This window comes from Pelophylax lessonae (genome assembly GCF_965119305.1).
Source record: "Pelophylax lessonae genome assembly, chromosome: 2".
NCBI classification, from domain to species: domain Eukaryota; kingdom Metazoa; phylum Chordata; class Amphibia; order Anura; family Ranidae; genus Pelophylax; species Pelophylax lessonae.
Window position 1 is genome coordinate 335,073,414 of NC_138769.1, and position 21,076 is coordinate 335,094,489.

The 21,076-nt window shown below is 38.7% G+C and overlaps 1 protein-coding gene across 2 annotated transcripts in view; it reads left to right on the forward strand.

Moving 5' to 3' along the window:
- DLGAP3 (DLG associated protein 3) overlaps positions 1 to 6,059 on the forward strand; it is a 724,943-nt gene extending 718,884 nt beyond the window's left edge. For both annotated transcript variants that reach the window (XM_082246991.1, XM_082246992.1), the window contains exons 11-12: positions 2,543 to 2,686; positions 5,042 to 6,059. In XM_082246991.1, the coding sequence (XP_082103117.1) occupies positions 2,543 to 2,686; positions 5,042 to 5,260 (363 nt within the window). In that variant the 3' untranslated portion in view covers positions 5,261 to 6,059. The remainder of the gene's footprint in view (positions 1 to 2,542; positions 2,687 to 5,041) is intronic.
- Positions 6,060 to 21,076: the final 15,017 nt, after the last annotated feature.

A 21,076-nucleotide genomic window follows, 5' to 3' on the forward strand; every position in this document is an offset into this window, starting at 1 on the left:
CTACCTCTGCTCTACTTTCATGTGGCTCTGGTAAGTAGGGAACCAGAAGGGGGAGCACAAGCACTTTCCTCAGAAGTGGAGCACAGCAACACCCTTATTTTTTTGTTTGCTATTTGCACAAGAAAGGACATTTACTTGATTTAAGAGCACAAGGACTTCTCAGCACATTGCTATTTTTCTTATTGATGTGCACATTTATTGACATATTTATTGATTTTTATTGATTTCATTGATTTTATGGTTTACATAGCAGCGCTGATTATCACGGTTTACAATGCTGGTGGGAGTGTAATGGTCTCGGGCTGCATGTGTGCTCCCGGCACTGGGGAGCTATAGTTCATTGAGGAAACCATGAATGTCAACATGTACTGTGACATACTGAAGTAGAGCATGATACCCTCCCTTCAGAGACCTAAACTCTATTTAGCATATGTGGGGCATCCTCAAACGGAAGGTGGGGGAGCGCAGGGTCTCTAACATCCACCAGCTCCGTGATGTCGTCATGGAGGAGTGGAAGGGAACTACAGTGGCAATCTGTGAACCTCTGGTGAACTCCATGCCAAAAAGGGTCAAGGCAGTGCTGGAAAATAATTGTAGCCACACAAAATATTGCCACTTTGGACCCAATTTGCACTTTTTCACTTAGGGTGTACTCACTTTTGTTGCCAGCGGTTTAGACAATAATGGCTGTGTGTTGAATTATTTTGAGGGGACAGAAAATGTAAACTCTTATACAAACTGTACACTCACTACTTTACATTGTAGCAAAGTGTCATTTCTTCAGTGTTGTCATATGAAAAGATAAAATATTTACAAAAATGTAAGGCATGTACTCACTTTTGTGAGATACTGTATGTTAAGGTAAGCTATACATACACAAGAGGCTTAGACTCAAAATTAAAAAAAAAAAAAAAAAAACTTTATCTTGGAATTGCACTATAATGTAGGAGGATGGAACTTTCCAGAGTGACTAAGCACTCCAAAATAGCTCTAATTAACACCTTCCCGACCGCCCGTCTCAGATTTACTGTGGCAAGCTGGCTCTCCTGCGCAAACCGACGTAGTCCTACCTCAGTCACGTGTGTGGTGCTAGTGGGGCGAGCGCACTCCCACCCCCACTAGGCAGCAGGGATGCCGATCCATGGGGCCATTGGCCGCGATTGACGCCGGGCACCCGCGATCACTCCCCACTGAGAGAGAACACCGGTCAGCTGTTGTAAACACAGCTGACCGTTCTTCTCTCTGAAACGACCACAGAGCTCCTGTGATCCTTCTATATAGAATCACAGGTCTCTGTGGTCATTTCACAAGCCCATCCCCCATAGGCTCACACTAACCCTTTTTATCACCCCTCGGTTAACCCCTTCCCTGTCAATGTCTTTATTATAGTAACAGTGCACATTTTTAGCACTGATTACTGTAGTAATGTCCCTGGTCCTCCCAAAAGTGTGAAAAATCTCATTTAGGGTCCGATCTGTCTGCTGCAATGTCGCAGTCCCGCTAAAAATCACAGATTGCCATGATTACTAGTAAAATAAATAAATAAAAATGACATAAATCTTTCCCCTAGTTTGTAGATGCGATCACTTTTGTGCAAACCCATCAAAATACGCTTATTTCGATTTTTTTTACCAAAATAATGTAGCAGAGTACAAATTGGCCTAGAAGGATGAAAATTTTTTACTTTTTTATTTTTTTGGGAATGTTATAGAGCAGAATGTGAAAAATATTGTTTTTTTTTCTTCAGAATTGTCGCTCTTTTTTTGCTTATAGAGCAATTGCACGGGTGATCAAATATCAACAAAAGAATGCCCTATTTGTGGGAAAAAAAGGACATTTTATTTGGGTACAGTGTGGCACGACCGCGCAATTGTCCGTTAAAATAATGCAGTGCCGAATTGCAAAAAATGGCCTGGTCATTAAGAGGGCAAATACTTCTGGTCCAGTAGTGGTTAAAAAAAAAAAAGTTTTTCTCAATGTAAGGCAGTTTTTCTATATTAATAAAGTATGACAGCTGTTTCCTCAAACACATTGGTGTGAACAAATATGGGTGATACCAGGTGTTATAACAGTATAGCATTTTTATAAGGTGATTGCTGCTGTTTGTTGTCATGCTGTACATGCTTCAGTTGTATTGTCGTAGGTATTATTAGTTTTACTATGATGAAAGTGTTTATACCTGTATGGTCACTTGCTTTCAAACACAAGACCACTTTTAGTGAACTTGTTTTTTAATATTCCTCAACCCTGTCAGTACACAAATTAAAAACATTTACATTATATTTTGCTGTTACTTTTTACAATTAAAGCCAGCCATAGACGGTTTGAATCTCGGCCAGTTCCTGCTGAACTGGCCGATATTTGGTCCATGTATGGGCAGGCTGAATGTACCCAAGTTGAGTGATCGATCAATTTAGGTATAACCAGCCTGCCATTTGCAGGAAAGAAATTTACTCCGCCTATGGCCTGCCCTACGCAACTATGCATATAGAAAATAAAAATATCAAATTCACTTATGCAAGCCTTTTTACTTGGTCTTCAGGATCCCACGTCATTCCCTCTGCCTACTTCTCAAGACCTGGCGGGTTTCTGGGATCTCCTCCAACTTTCATTTGAAGATGTGGGGATGAAGTTTGCAGAGTTGCAGCAGCTAAAAGAAAATGGATGGAAGCTATTGGAAACCAAGGTAAGAGCCGAGTCTTTGGTTCTATCTAAAATGAAAAAAAGTCTTGACAGTAGATACACTTTAACTTTATCAGCTATAATTACAAAAGCTGAAAATAACATAGTACCTGTTTTTCATTTTTATTCCTAAAAGTATTTCCATGGTAGTGTGTACAGTATCATATGCTATAAACTTTTCTTTGAAGTGAACCCATGGTCTGAAGTTATTCAAGTCACATATCTTAGCAGTTCAGCTCACCATGCTCACCCTCCAAGAATTGACTTTCAGCCTTCTAAAGTGTAATATAAAACACAAGGCAAATGATGTGGAAGGGGAACAGGGTGAGTTAAACTGCTGAGAGAACCACATGAGTGACTTCAGTGTTTGTGCCATGAATTTACTCTAAAGTGCCTGTAGCTACTGATGCCTATTAGGTTTTGGATTTAAATTTTTTCCTGCTTGCTAACAATGTGTACAATAAATAAATCAAATACTGTAGTGTGGTGCTGAATCAATACAACATAATAGAAAATATAAAATACTTGGGGGTTGATTTACTAAAAGCAGTGAGTGCAAAATCTGGTGCAGCTCTGCATAAAAACTAATCAGCTTCTGGGTTTTATTGTCAAAGCTTAATTGAACAAGCTAAAGTTAGAAGCTGATTGGCTGCCATGCACAGCTGCACCAGATTTTGCACTCTCCAGTTTTAGTAAATCAACCCCTTGATGTGTATAAAACTAAATATATATAAGTAAAACAAAATCTCAATTCATAAAGTGAAGAGATATGAAATAAATACAAATTGACATAAATATTCACCAACATAATAAAATTTGTGAAATGAAAAACCAATGATAAAATCCTAAAAATAATTTTAAAGTCCCAATGCATGAACTAAAAAATCCAGAAAATTGGTAATTCATGTGTAATATCTAAAAAATATAGTGCGTGTAGTCCCATATCCAAGTGCAAATAGATTCCGCTCCTATCCAATAAGTATAATCAGTCATCCAAAAGATAAATTGTTGATACATTCAGTACTGATCACCAGAGTGATATCACCCGTCATACAAGATAAGTTAGGCTCCTTACCAGATAATAGGGACCATAATAAATGGTCAACAGCTCATTTAAAATAGCCAGGATGTCTTCCTGTCACTCCTCATCCCCTTCCTGCGAACTCTACCTGCAATGTAATGCAAAGCAAGCAAACAACTTCTCATAGCACAATATGTTTTAAAAATCTGTATCTTTAATAGTAGAAGTGTACATTATTTCCACAATAAAATCACATTAAAAGATGCAGTTTCCTGAGCAAACTATCTCCAAACACTAGTCTTCTGGCAATCACATAGCTTAATGGCGCCACGTGTGGGTCTCACCCGGGGCATGTTTCATCAAAGAATGACGTCTTCAGGGGAAATGGCCAATATTGATAAATTAATTTTTTTTTTATTGATATATTCTAGTTTTACGCACATCAAGTATTGTATATTTTCTATTATGTTGGATTGATTCAGCTCCACACTATTTGATTTATCTGTCAGGTCACCTGTGGCCAGGTGACAACTGCACCCTGTTGGAGGCAGGGGCGCAGCGCAAGGTAGTGAACCCAGAAGCAGACTGCTGCGGATGGACCGGAACGTGAGCCCAAGATTCCCCAGGGCGCGGAGTCTAAGACCCAGCAGGTGTTCACCAGAGCCTCTAGTGGTGAGGATGGACTTGGCTGCAGCTGGGCCAAGGTCGCGGCCCCTGGGGTCCCCCAAGTCACGCTCCGTAGGGAGAGAAGGGAAGCAGACACTCAGGACACACAGAATGGTGATGGGTAAGCCGAGGTCAGGGTAACAGGCAGACAAGGGTAGTCAAGGGACAGGCCAAAGGTCAGGGTAACAGGCAAACAGGAAAAGTCAGAGACAAGCCAAAGTCGGTACACAGAAGAGTAGTTCAAGCACACGGCAAACAGGAAACAGGAAACTAACACTGTTGAACAGCAAAGCAGACCTGCATTGCACTGGTTAATATAGACTTCCTGTGATGACCTGGGTGAGGCAGGAACAGGAAGGAAAGGGGATAAAAAGGAACCAGAAGTGCAGTCTGACCTCTAATACAGACATGATGGGACAGGTAAGCTTTGCCAAACTATTGCAAGTCCATGACATTATCGATGCACATATTTGGTATCACAGATTTTGGTGCAGGCTGCTTTTATGTGTTAAAATCTTCCCCAGCGCAGATTCTTTTTGTTTTTATATTTTGTGTACAATAAATACCTAAATGTCCAAAGCTTGGCCACAGTTTTACTTTCAATTTACTTCGATATGCTTGAAATGTTTTGTTTTTTTTGGAAATTGTCTTTGTTACATTTTCTAATTTTAGGAGGAGAAGAAGCTTCCTCCTCCAATACCAAAGAAGCCACTCCGTCAGAAAGTCCATCCAGTCAAAGACCGTTCTTTGGACTCCGTTGATCGCCAGAGGCAAGAGGCTAGGAAGAGGCTGTTGGCAGCCAAACGTGCTGCCTCATACCGGCACAACTCTGCCACAGAAAGTGCTGACAGCATAGAGATTTATATTCCTGAAGCTCAGACCCGACTGTGAAGAGGACAATGTACACTATCCTTTTGTACGCGCTGTATATAAAAATATACATATATACATAGAGAATATTTAGAGATTATTCTAAGAAAACAAAAACACTGAAAAAATGACCACAGCTGTGTAATTCTGGGGAGGTACCTTTACCCAAACCAAACTAACCCATCATCAAAAGACCCTCCCCTTTAAAGGGCAGAGCTAGATAACCAATCAGTGCTGTTTCCACTGCTGAGGCTGGAGAAATTTGTTTAAAGCTCCGGCCCCCTCCCTTTCCCAATTTCCCCTCCCCTCATCCTAAATCTCATATGTAGCTTGAAATATGGACATGCTGCATTGTGTAGCAGTACTGAGTATGACCACATTTAACCACTGTGTCAAAGTCTTTTTTGCATTTAGAGCGAAGCTGTAATGCACCCCAAAATATTAGGCATTAAATGCTTATATGCCCATAAAACCAAACTAGAGGAGATTTTTTTAAATAATTTGTGTCCTAAAAATCTTATTTTTAGATAAATGGAAATACTCTTTATTGGGCTGCAATGCAGTGTGTTCTGTTTGTGCTAGGTAGTGTTTAATAGCTGTGTGAACCTGCTATGTACTGGTTCTTGCATGTTTGAAAACACAGGTATCTCACTATGGTGGGAAAAGTATATACACAAATAGGACAAGAAGGCATTTTTCTTATTAGGGTTTCTGGTTGTATAAACTAAAGTTAATATAAGGGTACACTGCAAAATAACTTGCCATCATGTCCATTTTAAGAACATGTTCATAAAACTGGTGGTCACTGCAGCTTTGCAAAGTTTCCAGTCAAAACGAATGAGAATTTTTTGTTGTTTTTTTTTTGGAATAAACAAGTCCATACTGTAATAAACAAGTTAATATCACTCTCTCCTGCATCCAGGTCAAGGGATTTTGCACCCTAAGTAAGGTGTATTATCTCACTTAGGGTGTAAAAAAAGATCAAATTCTAGTTTATAAAGATTTTTTAATTCAACACGTTTCAAAATTCCTTACATTTTCATGTAACTCCCACCTTAAGTATGGATACTATACTCTTATAGACATAGATATGCATTTTAGGATAAACCTTTTAAAAAGCATTCTAGCGTAATGCCACCTGATTACAATTGTCCACCCAGTGCCAATTGTAATATCCATCAATAGTTTTTATTATGCTTTAACCAAACATAACAGACAGTCCACTTATACAAGCCAAATGCAAATATTATATCATAAATTACTCTGGGTGCAAGCATATTCTCACTGTTTTTATTCTGGATAATGTTGTATATGCCATTTACAAACTTGGATACTTTGTAATATACCAGCTTGGAAACATTTCCCTAAATTAATAAAGTATAGTCACCTGGCCTATTGCCATACAGGGTTGGGGTTAGAAACAAAACAACAGAATTAATATGTTGTGGTTCAGGTTAGGTACAGAATACACTGGTGGCCATAATAGAGATATCCAGACGAATAAGTGAAAGTCATAGGGAAAAAATCTCAACAAGGGATTCTAATGCCTAATAAAATTTGTTTTGACCCATTTTTATATTTTAAGGTTCATCCTTATTTTATCTCCGGTGTGAAGTTTTATAAGGCTTGTTTAGCCTAAAGCCGAACTCTAGATTTCTGTCATTTTAACATACTTCATTTAGACCAAGCTGGTCAAAAGAAACTATTACTTTCACTAACAGATTCACCAGCTGTGAGTACTGTGGAAACTGAATGTAGCATCAGCGCTGTGTTCCAGCAGCAGGATGAGGACTTCCCATCCTGCTCTTGGAACAAAATTGAGTTGGGCTGATGCCATTTACAGGAAGCTTTGAATTTTCTGAATTGGTTTAAGGCTTCCTTTGATTGGCTGAGATGGAAAGGTGGGTGGATGATGTGACAATCTCCACCTCAGCCAAACTGAAAAAGCCTTGTACTCATTTAGAAAATACAAAGCTTCCTGTGGATGGCGGAGTAGTGCTCAGCCCAACTCAATTTTGCCCTGGGAATGGGAAGGGAAGTCCTCATCCTGCTACTGGAACACAGCTCTGTATACTGTATATAACTGATGCCAAATGCAGCTTATACAGCACTTACAGTGGACACATTTGTTAGTAAAGGCAATAGTTTGTTTTGACCTCTTGGTCCAAATTAACTATTTTAAAGTGACAGAAAGCTGAAGTTCAGCTTTATGCCCAACAATCCTTAGAGAACTTTGCACAGCAGATAAAATAAGGTGGAACATGGCATTTCATGCTGTACAGGATGTAATGTGAGCACAGGGGTGGGAAGTAATGAGTGGCAGTTATGATTGGTCCCTTTAACTCCCAGGCCTGGGAGATGTTATACTTCTGGCATCTTCTCTGGTTATAACCTGATATTAAAATACTGTCATTGCCCTCCTCTTATCATATAGTTGCCAGTTATCCAGTTAACTAGAAATCCTTCATTTCCAAGGTCAGAGAGTGCTTAAAGTGAAACATTACCCATAACAACTTGTTAAAAAATAATGTTCTTTAGCAAGGAACATACATTTTTACATTAATAATTATGCTACCAAAATTAGTGTGTGCTATAAATGTTTTGGTTTCTTCTTGCCGGAGGCTGCAATTTTGCTGAAGCCCAGAGCCCCTGAACAGCAGTAAATCTTTAGGCTGTTAGTAGATCGGCCTCTACACACTTGCCACAATGCCTAAAAATAGAGAGCAACTGAGCATGTGCAGAGCAGGGTGAGACAGTGTATTACTGGTTTTTAAACAGTATAGGCACTTATTTTTAATGTTTTACTTAGCTATACTTGCAAAAGGGGCCAGCCTGAAGGGATCTCGCAGGACTTAATTTTCTGACTAAATTTCCTGTTTAACAGACTTTTAATTTGGCAGATTTGTCAGTGATCCTAACTGATATTTTTTTTTTTTTACATTTTTATAATACCTTTTTCTAAAGGATTGCAATCTTTTTTAAGTAATGTGTTATCATTCTATTACCTATAATAATAACATAGTTAAAGAACAACTTGCACTTTAGGAGCATCACACTTTTTCAATCAGCAATACAAATGCTATACTTTTTTTTCCATTTCAAATAGGATTTTGCCATAGTCTGCTTAACCTAAAGGGCTTGTGGATGAATGAGTACTACAAGTCTCGTCATTCAGTGCACCTGAGTACACTCACTTCCTCCCCCTCTGCTTATTTCACCCCTTGGTTAACAAATTTGGTGGACATGCTAAGAAGATTTAGCAGGATTCGCATGCTCATTGTTCTACCTCAGCATTTCTGTATGGAGGAGCGATACACCTGTCTGACATTATACATTTGGGTGAAGCTGACAATACTTAGCAAGTAAGCAAGATTTTGGAATGTTCAAGTTTTAATCAGTTGGCTTCCACTCTGTTACTCCTGTCTAGTACTTGTTAATGGATTGATTGGATACATTTCCTCAAATGCAGTGAATGCTTGGCCTTGTAGACCACAGAAGAGTACTTCTTGTGTACCTGTTCCTCTACAGGAGCCTACAGGGTTAGCTAATGGTGATGTAAGTTATTACCATTTTGGTTAATTTTAACAATAAAGTTAAGTTAGGCAGACCCTGGCAATATTTTAATTCATGTGGAGAAAAAAGGTATAAAACTTGAATTGCAGATTTAATAAGAGTGCTAGGCTCATTACAATATTGATTTTAAAACAAAGGTGTGGTTGTTCTTGCAAGTAGTATATGAATCACTTATGTCTAAAATGTGGCATCATTCTTATCACACTTAAAAATTATAGTTGCTTATTAGTGAGCAATATATTTAAATAATATTTTAATACATATTCTTTTCAAATGTATTTGCAGTATAAAAACAACAGATTAAACAGAGTACTCATTAATACTTGCAATTTCATAATATGTTACACATTTGCACATGAATTTATGAGGGGTGGAGATAATGGCCAAGTAACTTGAACATTTTGCAGGTCCCACGGGTTATTCAATGCTCATTTGAAAGTACTTATAGGGAATTAAAACTCTAGAAACTGCAGCATGAAGATGGAATTCTTCATAACACCCACTTGTCTTTACCCAAGGGCAAAACTTCATTTTTTTTAAATCATTTAAAAATTATACACGTATAGGTATTCAACAAAGATAGAATAATTATCTTTAAATACCCATGTGCAGTGGTAGAATTTTGGCAGGCAAATCTTTAACATGCTTTGAAACTTCTTAAATACACACTGTTCTTTCTAACTTGCGTAAGTCCTAATTAGGGGAAAAGAGAAGAATTAGAAGAACCTTTCTCACCATTTTATCTACCATTATACGGTGTTCTAAACCTAAACATAAAATATAAAGTAATATATCAATCCCAATACATATAGAATAACTTTATAGGTGAGTGAGTTTTTTCACTACCCCTCTGCCTGCTTGCACTCATACTATGCTGAACCAAGCATGTACCACCCACTACTCACATGTTTTTCCACCATTAAGGTAGCTTCATCAGGGTGATTGTGCAGGCAAGTCCCAATGTTGTTCAGCAGATATAATCAGAAAATCCATTTGTAACACATTACTTAGTTAAAATCTTTTGAATTGCCCTCCCTACCACTGTGCACATGGTAGTGGGTGTCACCTTGATTTTATCTTCATGTCTGTATTATGATGTCATCACAAGGCAATGTACATACACATAAATTTGATGAAATCATTACATCAATGTTCGTGTGTGAAATGCATTGCAAGTGAACTCTTAAGTCTTCTTGGCTAGCTGATCCTGGCAGCTACTTTTTTGACAAGCCCATGGAAAGGTTAGAGCTTGGGATGACATGCTGAGAGCGGTACAGTCTGCAATTTGAAAGACTTACTGCAGTTAATTCAGTGACAGTCAGCATTCAAGTTGATTACGGCAAATTAGGATTTTTTAATTTTTTTTTATTTTTTTTTTTATACATGTACCATCTTACACTATAATGATGTCCAATGCATTTTAAAACATGGGAGATTTTTTATTTTTTTTTTGCATTTATTCAACAAATGTGTTTTTTGCTTTTTTATATTCTATAAATGGTTTCAACATACTTAAATAATACAATCAAAAAAATAAAAAAAAACCCTTGGAACACAAGTAATAAAGTATATTAATTATTTGTTTATCAAAGCACAGACTATGGAATATGATCGTCATAATATCAAATATTTCTGCCAGTGTAAGTTTAGCTTCAATAATTAAGCCTTTAGACCTCATGCACACTGGGCATTTTTTAAACTCTCCCAGAAGCCTTCCTACTGGCAGCAGCCTTTTGGCAAAAAAAGCAAAAAAACCTGTAAAAGTGTGTAACGCGTTTAGCCGCGTCAAGCATTTGGGCATTAAATTATTTATTCTGATCACTGCGTTAACGCATGTTTACACGTGTTTAAACAAGTTTACATGCGTAAATAATTTTTTTCTGCCCAAACTCTGCCTGCTTCTCAATGCACTGGTAGTGACTTTTTTCCTGCCCCTAAATGTTCCTGCCACTAAACGCTATTAAAGGCCTATGTGTGCATGGACACAAAGGCTAACATGCAGGGGAGTTTAGAGGCAGGAAAAAAAATACAAATGCCCCTAGGAGCAGCTGTAAAAACATCCAGGGTGCATGAGGCTTTAGACTAGGAAAATTATAATTCATACTGAGGTCTAAATATATATATATATATATATATTCATATATATATTCATATATATATATATAAAATGCATTTCAGTTATTTAGTAAAAAGAATAGGCTCAGATAAGTTATAACGGGACTTAACATATAGGTCATAATATCTATTTTACCACCCATTGCATAGATTTCCAATTAAAATTTTATGAAAGTGGTATTAAAGGTATTTTTTTGGTATACTTACCAGCTCTGTGCAATGGTTTTGCACAGAGCAGCCTTGTTTTTCCTCTTCTTGGGTCCCCCGCTGGTGCTTCTGGCCCCTCCTTTCTTTTGAGTGCTGCTTGCTATGGGGGCACTTATTCATGCTCGCCTCTGCACCCCACTCTGTGTGCCCATAAGACACACATAAATGGGCTTGGCCCTGCCCCCCACTCCATTGTCACTGGCTGTGATTGGCAGAAGTGGGAGCCAATGCCAGAGCGCAGAGACCCGGGACAGCAGACGCTCTTGAGCACATTGTGCATACTGAAGGTTTTTTACCTTCATGCATAGAATGCATGAAGGTAAAAAACCTTCAGCCTTAAGAATCACTTTTTCAGGGTTACTCCACTTTCGTGGGAAAAAAATGAGCAAATAAAAAAATAATAATATAGCATTTACAATTGTGACACAAGTTATATTGGGATTGAATGTTTATTAAAAGTTACCTTTAATTTTAAATTTTCAGCTCTGTAGGTGTTCTGTACACAGAATGTGTATAGAACGCCCCCCCCCAGAAACATAATTTCCTGCTTGTGTGATTGGCTCACTGATATTCCCAGAAGTCTGCACTAAGATACAAGTCATATTTTTGGCATCCCCTGCAACAAAAATGTCCTTTTCTGGGAGACACTCCCAATAGAAAAATCACATCTAAAGGGATGCAGACCGTGCAAGGTTCCTCATTAGAGCCCTGCAGGTGCAGCAGCTGGTTGATAATTGTAAAACCACTCTCATTAGACTCACTGAGCACATGGGCACAGAGGAACACACTGTGGTTTCCTTAGAATAACAAAAGGTAGGGATCTGCGACAAAGTTTGTTAAACTCCTTTCAATGTACAGAGATCACACAGAGGGGAATGTTTTTTTCTCAACAAAAGTGGAGTTACTCTTTGAACAATATCTTTGAAAACTGCTGATAAAACTACATTTAAAGTTGCCACCCCTGTTTGTTGTAAATTCCTATGCTACCTCTATCACGAGACACAGCGCTGATGCTTTTATATCATTATCTATAAAGAGCCAATTAACAATGTATATTCACTTACCCTACCATGGTCTTTTCTATCTAGGATATCCAAAATTTGATTCACTAAGGTGGTAGCGAATGTTCACTTACCAAACTGAATGTTCACTTTACTTTGTGAATAAAGTAAATCAGTGTTCATTTCAATTACTCAAACAGGTACAAAGGTAATTATGTGTAAACACAGCTTAGCTGTATTCACTAAGCCAAGTATACATGCTTTACTCCTTTATTTAATCAATCTCATAATTTCCCCTATTTTCACTGCAATGTAGAGGCAATTAGCATATTATATTAAAGAAGTCAACTTAGAAGCAAACCTATATAGCCATATGGGCAATTACATTAATATGCATGCTTTTTAAAAGGTGCCCATAAATGTAGGATACTTAAAAACTCTACTATTGGAAGCATGGGGAAAAACAATGCCGAAGCCAAAAATAAAAAAAGTTAACCAATACCCTATCAAGTTCCATTCAGTGCCACTGGTCTATATTATGTACATATGTATACTTGAAATATATATATGCACATGGGAGTGTCATTAACCATTGTGTTATGCTGTAGGTAAAAGATATTTGGATAAAATATATCTCTATATCTATCTAAAATTAAGCATTTAAAAAAAAATGGTAAGTGTAGTAGTAGAGTGAAGGGATAGGCACCTTATAGTCTGTTTCTTTGGTCCTAGTTCTTAGTAAGGTGACGATGAATGAGAACTGGATGAAAAGTAACCAACTAGCACTGATTTCATATTGAAATGTCAAATATATCTACCATTGCTGGCTATTGCTGCTTAGGTGTGCTCTCAGTATGGTTTACATGGCTTACTGTTTAATAATTGTGCAGATTATAACAGAAACACATACAACATCCTGAGGGGTAATAGATCTTAAGAGTATTAGCTGTTAGTATACATATAGCATATGCACAGTGCCACGTCTGTAACTGAGTAAACCTTTTGCGCTGTTTGAAAATTAAAGAGGAAGTACACTGCATCTGAGCACCACAAACCAAAAGTGCTATTAAATTCATTTTTAACAATCAAAGCCAAGTCACCCATTCACCCATGTCTCCATCCACCCTCTAGCATTTCTGGCTGTGGCCATCTTAATTAAGGGCAGATGATTCATGTAGCATTTACTTCCTGGAAGCCATCTGCCCTTAGCTCAGGCATGCAAACAGGAGGTTATGTTTAGCTGAGAAAACCTTTCCTCCCCTCTTTTCCTCTTGAAAACAACTGGAATGGTACAATATAATTTCCCTAGGCCTGGAGACCAGGAAGCAACTGAAGAGATGTGGAAAAAAAAAAGTTTAAAACAAGTAAATATGAAATACTTTCCTATGTATTTACTAATGCTTGGAGAATAAGAATTAAAAATAATCAATGTTGATTGGGAGAGTAAGGTTCTGCTTTAAGGGATTTTTTTAATAAATAAATCTGTCTAATGACAAAGTTTAGTTGGTGATAAAACCTAAAAGGAAAAAGTGTACGGCATATTCATTATAGTGTTTAATGGTACCTTCCAAAGCATCCACTAGATTTTCTCAGCCTTTCCTAAGCAAAAGCAGTAAATTGAAAACATAACTGGGCTCTATCCATTTACAAAGCTCACTTGCCATTGTGTACATGGCCTGCAGCCATATAGGAATTTGTACATCTTCCACTTTCCTCTCTGTCTTCAAAGTAAAAGAAAAAAGAATAAGAAAACATTTCATAATATATATATTTCTAGATGAATCGTTTATTAAATTAATGCAGAGTTTCTTGATAGCTTTTCATTTGTGCAGTGAGATACACTGCTTATGCATATTTAATCATTGTTATATATTAAAAAAACATTTTATTATAACTGAAGTCAAACTTGTAGCATGGAATTAACAGTTTTGCTCACAATTTGAGCTTTAGCCTGCAAATGACCTCTCCATCAAGATCCAAGTTTTGACACAGCTTGGACTAAAATAATTAGCTGATGATTATTACCAATTGATGATCATGCATTTCTAGGTCTGTCAGGAAAAATAAATGCTAATACAGTAAAACCTTGGATAGTGAGCATAATTCGTTCTGGAAACATGCTTGTAATCCAAAGCACTCTTATATCAAAGCGAATTTCCCCATAAGAAATAATGGAAACTCAGATGATTCGTTCCACAAGTCCTTCAGTTTATAGTCTATATACAAAGATTATAGCAATGTGATAGGTTGTGTAACCATAAAATGTCCATCCACAATATGCAGCCTTCCCAAGGGGATTAGAAGCAAAATCTAGCAGAGCTACAGAATATAATAGAGATGAGAGGCGCCTCTAAGTGTAGCAATATGGTTAAATTTAATGAATGTTCAACATTTAGCAACTCACATGGTTGATGATTAAAATAGACACACCTAAGTATGCAGGCATCTGGGGTAAAGCTATCCACATAGACCATCTTCTGAACCACCGGTTCTCACCACTGTCAGTCTGCAATCGTGACCGGGAAGAATAGCCTGCAGTAGAGTGATCTGAAAGTGAGGCTTTGAATCACTCGTGGAGTGCAGCGGGGAAGGGATGATGAAGATGGCTGTGCAGAGGATGGTCTATGTGGACAGCTTTACCCCAGATGCCTGCATACTTAGATGTGCCTGTTTTAATCATCAACCATGTGAGTTGCTAAATATTGAACCTTCAATAAATGTAACCATATTGCTACACTTTAGAGGCTCCTCTCTTTTTTTTTTTATACATGACGCTACTTGTATATCAAGACATCGCTTGTATATCAAGTCAAAATTTATTTAAAAAATGTGCTTGTCTTGCAAAGCGCTCTCAAACCAAGATTTTACTGTATATTGCTTATATCATAGGGTAGCACTGTGATTTTTTTTCTACAAATAGCATAACAAACTGGAGCAAAAACTCTTTGTAAGAAAATACAGAGTGCCTGCTTTCCCCCAATAAATTAATGTGAAAGCAGATCGCTTTATTTTAAACGTTTATGTAAAAGGACAATCTACCAAGCCTTAAATAAATGTTGAAAATAGAGTTGTAGGTCATGTTAAATGTATTGTTTGCCAAAGACAGGTATAGAGCTACCTGAAGCCATTTAAATGAGGACATTTCAGAAATCTCTTCTGTTATAGTAGTATAGAGAATAATTAATGCATCTGCAAATCCTATATATTTTTTTTCTGTATGCTTGGCATTATGTCTCAAAATATACAGTTTTTCTAAGCCAATTATTCTTTGTGAAGCTGTTGCAAAGTTTCTTACCTGGTGATCTTGCCAGCACTTCCTTTTGCAAGCTGGCAATGCTAAGCTACAGCAGTGTTGTCAGCCTGCTGTGTGTGTTCCTTTAGTTGGCCATTGGACTATCACATCTATCAGACAGGTAAGCCAATGACTAATTAAAATAAGCATATGCAGTAGGTTAATGAGGCTGCTGGTAATTGTGAAGCCGTGGTTTATTTTGTCAGGCTGCTGCTGGAAGTAGTTGGGCCTGCCATAGACGGTTCGAATCTCGGTGGTTTCTGCAGGAACCATCTGAGATTCGAACCACGTACGGGCAGACTGGGCAAATTGATTAGTTGATCAACTTGGGTACAACCAGCCTTCTGGATCTTATAATTATCATTAGTGACCGATATAGCTGCTAGCAATAATCCCTGCCTTCTCCCGGTGGGGACGGATTCCCTCGCTGGGAGAATGACTCGGCAGGAGGGATTCCTGCATCAACACTGTCTGTGTTGATGGGGAAATTAAGCAAACATCTGTCTTGCAACCGTGGATTCGCACCGTGTATGGACGGCTGACAGAATCTCCAGTTAGAAACACTGCAGCTGATTAGAAATATTTTTTTTTCTAATCAGTTGCAGTGTTTCTTACTCGAGACTCTGTCAGCCATCCATATATGGTGTAAAGCCGTCCATACATGGTGCAAATCCGTGGGTTGCAGGAAAGATATTCCTTCCAGATCTTATATGCAATTATCGCTAGTGACTGGTATAGCCGCTAGCAATAATCACTGTCTCCTCCCAGTAGGGACGGCTTCCGACACCAGGAGAATGACTCGGCAGGAGGGATTCCTGCATCAACACTGTCTGTGTTGATGGGGGAATCGAGCGAATGTCTCTTTTGCAACCTGTGGATTTGCACCATGTACGGACATCTTTACATGGTGTATGGGTGACTGACAGAGTCTCCACTCCAGTAAGAAACACTGCAGCTGATTAGAAAAAATAATTATTGCTTAAATTCAAGGTATGGACCAGCTTCAACCAATGTAACTATGCACTGAATTTCGATGAACTCCACTCCTGCGTTAATTGACTGCCCTGATGCATTCTGAACACAGGAGGTTGGCTGCTCAGCTCAGCACAGCACTGCTAATTTACTGAATGAATACAGTTTTCTCTGATTGGATAAGGTGGAGAGGAGTGGAGAGTGGTGACATCATGCTACCCACCTTGACCAATCAGAGAATGCTTTGCATCAGGGCTGTCTTTAACACAGGGCAAAAGGGGCAGCTGCCCAGGGACCTGTTTTTATTGGGGGCCCAAGGCAGCTGCCCCTGGAGCCCGTGCTGCCCTCAAATAGCTCTCTCGGTATATCAGTCACAAATACAGCTGTCCCGTCCTCTCCCCATTTGCTCTCCCAGGCAGATTAACACAAGAGGCCACTCTGACAGGGAGGAAGTTTAGCTGTGGACTGTATGTGTAAGAGTTGGCTCGTCCTGACAGGGAGTGAGGCAGAGCACCTCTCTGTGCTCCCCCACCCCAATCCCACCTCTCAGACTTCTATAGCACAGCCAAGAACAGAGTGATAGGCAGAGACTGCACTGTGTGTGTGTTGGAAATAGAGCGCGCACACACATAACAGAACAGTGCAGCATCGCTGTAAGGATGAGAACTGTGAGAAGGGGAATTTGTGAAAAGTGGTGAGAACTGTAAAAGGTGGAATGAGGCTGGGGACAGAGTTACAGAGGTGACTGGGAACAGGGGGGGTACAGAGGAGGTGGCTGTGGATGGGGGGTACAGAGGTGGCAGGGGAGCGGGGGGGGGGGTACAGAGGTGGCTGTGGACACAGAGGAGTACCAAGGTGGCTGTGGACAGTGGGGGGTACAGAGGTGGCTGTGGGGTTACGGAGGTGGCTTTGGACAGAGGTGGCTCTGGATAGTGGGGGGTACAGAGGTGGCTGTGGACAGGGGGGTACAGAGGTGGCTGTGGACTGGGGGGGATACAGCAGTGGCTGTGGATGGGGGGGGGTACAGAGGTGGCTGTGAATGGGAGGGGTGCAGAGGTGGCTGTGGACAGGGGGGATACAGAGGTCGCATTGAATGGGGGATACAGAAGTGGCTGTGGACAGGGGGGGATACTGAGGTGGCTGTGGATGGGGGGGGTACAGGGGTGGCTATAGACAGGGGGGATACAGCAGGGGCTGTGGACGGGGGTGTACAGAGGTGGCTGTGGATGGGAGGGGTACAGAGGTGGCTGTGGACAGGCGATACAGAGTGTGTTTTTGTTTTATGGTATGTTAGGGTGGAGAGCGAAATTGCATGGGGGGGGGGAGCCCAAGAAAATGCTTGCCCAGGGTCCACACGATATTAAAGACGGCCCTGCTTTGTATTGCTTCAGAAAATTCAAAGCATTGCCCGATCAGTGCCCATGTCGAGCAACAAACCTCCTGTGTTCAAAATGCAGCAGGGTAGCTGATCAGCTCGGGAGTGGAGATCACCAAAGTAGCAGTGTCTGCAGTGATTTCTAGCTTCCAGGGACATCAGCCAGGTATGGTATATACATAGTTACATTGGTCCAAGCTGGACCAATGTAACTATGCATAAAATTTGCATACCTGGAATATTTAGTCAACAAAAACTTTTTACAGCGAGGCATGATGCCAAACATACTAGAATAAATAGATTTTTGGTTTACACTTTAAATAAGTTATGGAAGGCTGAAGTGTTCTGGATTAGTAGCAATGTTTGCCTTATTTTATACATCTTGTTCTTGTGCTTCAACAAAAGTATACAGTGTTAGGTAAGAAAAAGGTAACAGAAATGTCAGTCTTAGACCAACTCCCTTGACTAAAAAAATATTTGTAAAGCATACCCAGCAGTTTATAGTCTAATGCAAAATTCTTGTTAACACTGAAAGTCACATAATTTAAGGTACAAAAATACAAATATGTTTTACCCCTAACATATATGTGGGCTGGTAATGTTTTTGTGCTGAAAGCTTGCTCAACGGCCTCCGATCATATGACCACTGTGACACCCAATCACAGTGGTCATGTGATTGGTCAACATTTCCCATCCCCTGGCATTCAGAACATATTAAAGAGACGCTAAGGCGGACAGAAAAGGGTTAATGGAAAATTGAGAGTTATTCCCATGTTTTAAAGTTTCGAGCCTTTGAGAACAATTAGCTCCTTATGCAGAATTGATAATATTAAGGACACTAAACTGTATATTCTAATTTTGTACATTGGTGAGGAAGACTCTGTGACTGTACCTAACAATATTTATAACAACCCAAGTATTTATAGTATCCTATCTTATAAAATGGCAGCTATTTTTTTAAACCTACTGATATGTAGATTTATACAGTATGTCACATACTTAACATTTACATGTTTTCCCAAAAAAATAATTTTTTGGGAATTTGAGAAAGCAAAATAAACCACACAGCAGAAAACATTTGATACATGTATATATAATATATACTGTATACAATATATATCAACATTGTGTGACAGACCATTGTTGCCATAGTAATACATTCTTTACCCTTTGAAAGACAAGGGTTTTAATGTAGGCACAAAACCATTCTACTGGATATTTTTATATCTGAGGTCATTTTGTGTCTTGTTATAATGGAAGTGTAGATGCACGTTCTTAAGAGTGATACAAGCATTTTACAATTGTTCACAAAATTGTTTAATCCTTTTCTCCATTATTCTGTCATTCTGTTATATCATAATGCCCGGTTATTTTAGTACCCTTTATAGATAAACAAACACATAGACAAAGAAAAAAATAAGAAAAACACATGCCTAAAGTAAAAGAAAAATACGCTAAAATGAATTTAACGTTACCTTGGTAAATAATATCCTTCTATATTGGCACACATTTCCTGAAAGGAGAAAATGAATACTCATCTTTATGGTAGGCATTGTGTTAAATCTTATATCTCCTGCAGAGCTTTTGCTGTGGCTGGCATTTGACACTTCTGTAGTTGGATAGTGGCGTAGGGGGTCAGTGGAAGGAATTACAATGTAAAGTGGATGACATGGCATTAAACACATCCATAAGTGTCAGACACCAGCCATAGCCAAAGATCCACAAGAAAGCGAAGATTTAACATACTACCTGCAAGAAAGTTAAATATTCATCTTCAGGCCACATTGAGTTTTATTTATTTATTTATTTTACATTTTTGGCATATCCACATAATGTAACAGTTTTTGATGTAATTAAGTGTATTTTATTATGTAAAATAACTTTTGTGCACATTATGTATTATGTTTTTTTATGTATTATGTTTGATCTTCTAGTAGGCCCCTCATAACCTGAATAATGGGCCCTCTATACTACAGCATACACTATTATAATTGTCATAAATTGCCATTTATTTAAGTAATTTTGTTCAAAAAACTTGTTTGCTTCATTCACATCTCTGGCAAAACAAGCTAAATGGAGTCATATAGTTAATTCAGTACACTATACACTAACATGTTTGAATTCAGAAGCAGGGTAATCAACACTTCACAAAATGGCCATGGTAACCTACAGGGAATTTGTATTATATAATTTGGTGCGGTCAGATTTTGTTCAAATTAGCATTTCTCATGTATGTCCACCGAATCTAAGGAAGACAGCTGTCCCATGATAGCACAGGCTTTTCACGTCGGTCTCATTATGTCCCTTTCTCCATTTTTCTTCAACTTGTAATACCTAAATAATAAAAAAGACAGCTGGGAAATGTGTGCTATATTCCTGATATGCTGATGTTTTATTATTTTTTCATTTTAGAAAGTTAAAATGTTAGTCCACTTAAAAGGACATTGGTTGGACTGTGGCTTCCTATAACTCTTGGGTGTTGCACCATCAAACTTGTTTCTATCACTTGTTCCCAGCTCTGTCTTCCCACCTTGAAGTCTCACTACAGCTATGAGGAGAGTTCCTGGGTGCCCTTGCTTCAGTGGTTTCATTCTCCATATATACAATTCAAATAGGAACATTTGGATACCGTCATTCTTTTTACAACACACCTAGGAACTCAAGCACAGGGATGACACATGGGTGAGAAGCCAGTTGATTTAATTTTTCACCCTCTGCTGAAAACAACGTAGGCGAGCTAAGCCTTTTTTGATGCAAGTCAATAAATCTCCCTCTTCCTGTTTTTTTTTTCTTATTGGAATTTGGAACTATTGGCAGGGATCATATTCCCAACATACACTAAAATTCACCCTTGCGTAGGTGCTACAATGATCAACAACTGACATTGTTCACAACATATGTGGTCAACACACCGTAACTGTCACAAAAAAGTTCAATTTTATTGCCTTTATTGTGTGGCAACCAAATAACATTTTGCTTTACAGGTGCCTTCATGGCCCCCTAGCATTGCACATTTGTGTGATTATTTATGCTATAAAACTGAACTTTTTTTTAATGAGAATTATGGTGTACTGGGTGTAATAGCTAGTGAAACTGTTTAATACCTGAATGGGAATATGTGTGCTATTTTGTGTAAAGTAATGTAATGTAATGACATCACTGGAAAACTGTAGTATAATGACATGATCCTTTTTACAAGCCCTAGAATAACAAGTAATAAACTTCAGTTTAGGATTATATGCACAGAGGATGCAAGGACCCAGAAGCCATACATTTTCCACAGTTGTAGAGTGGTTGCCAGT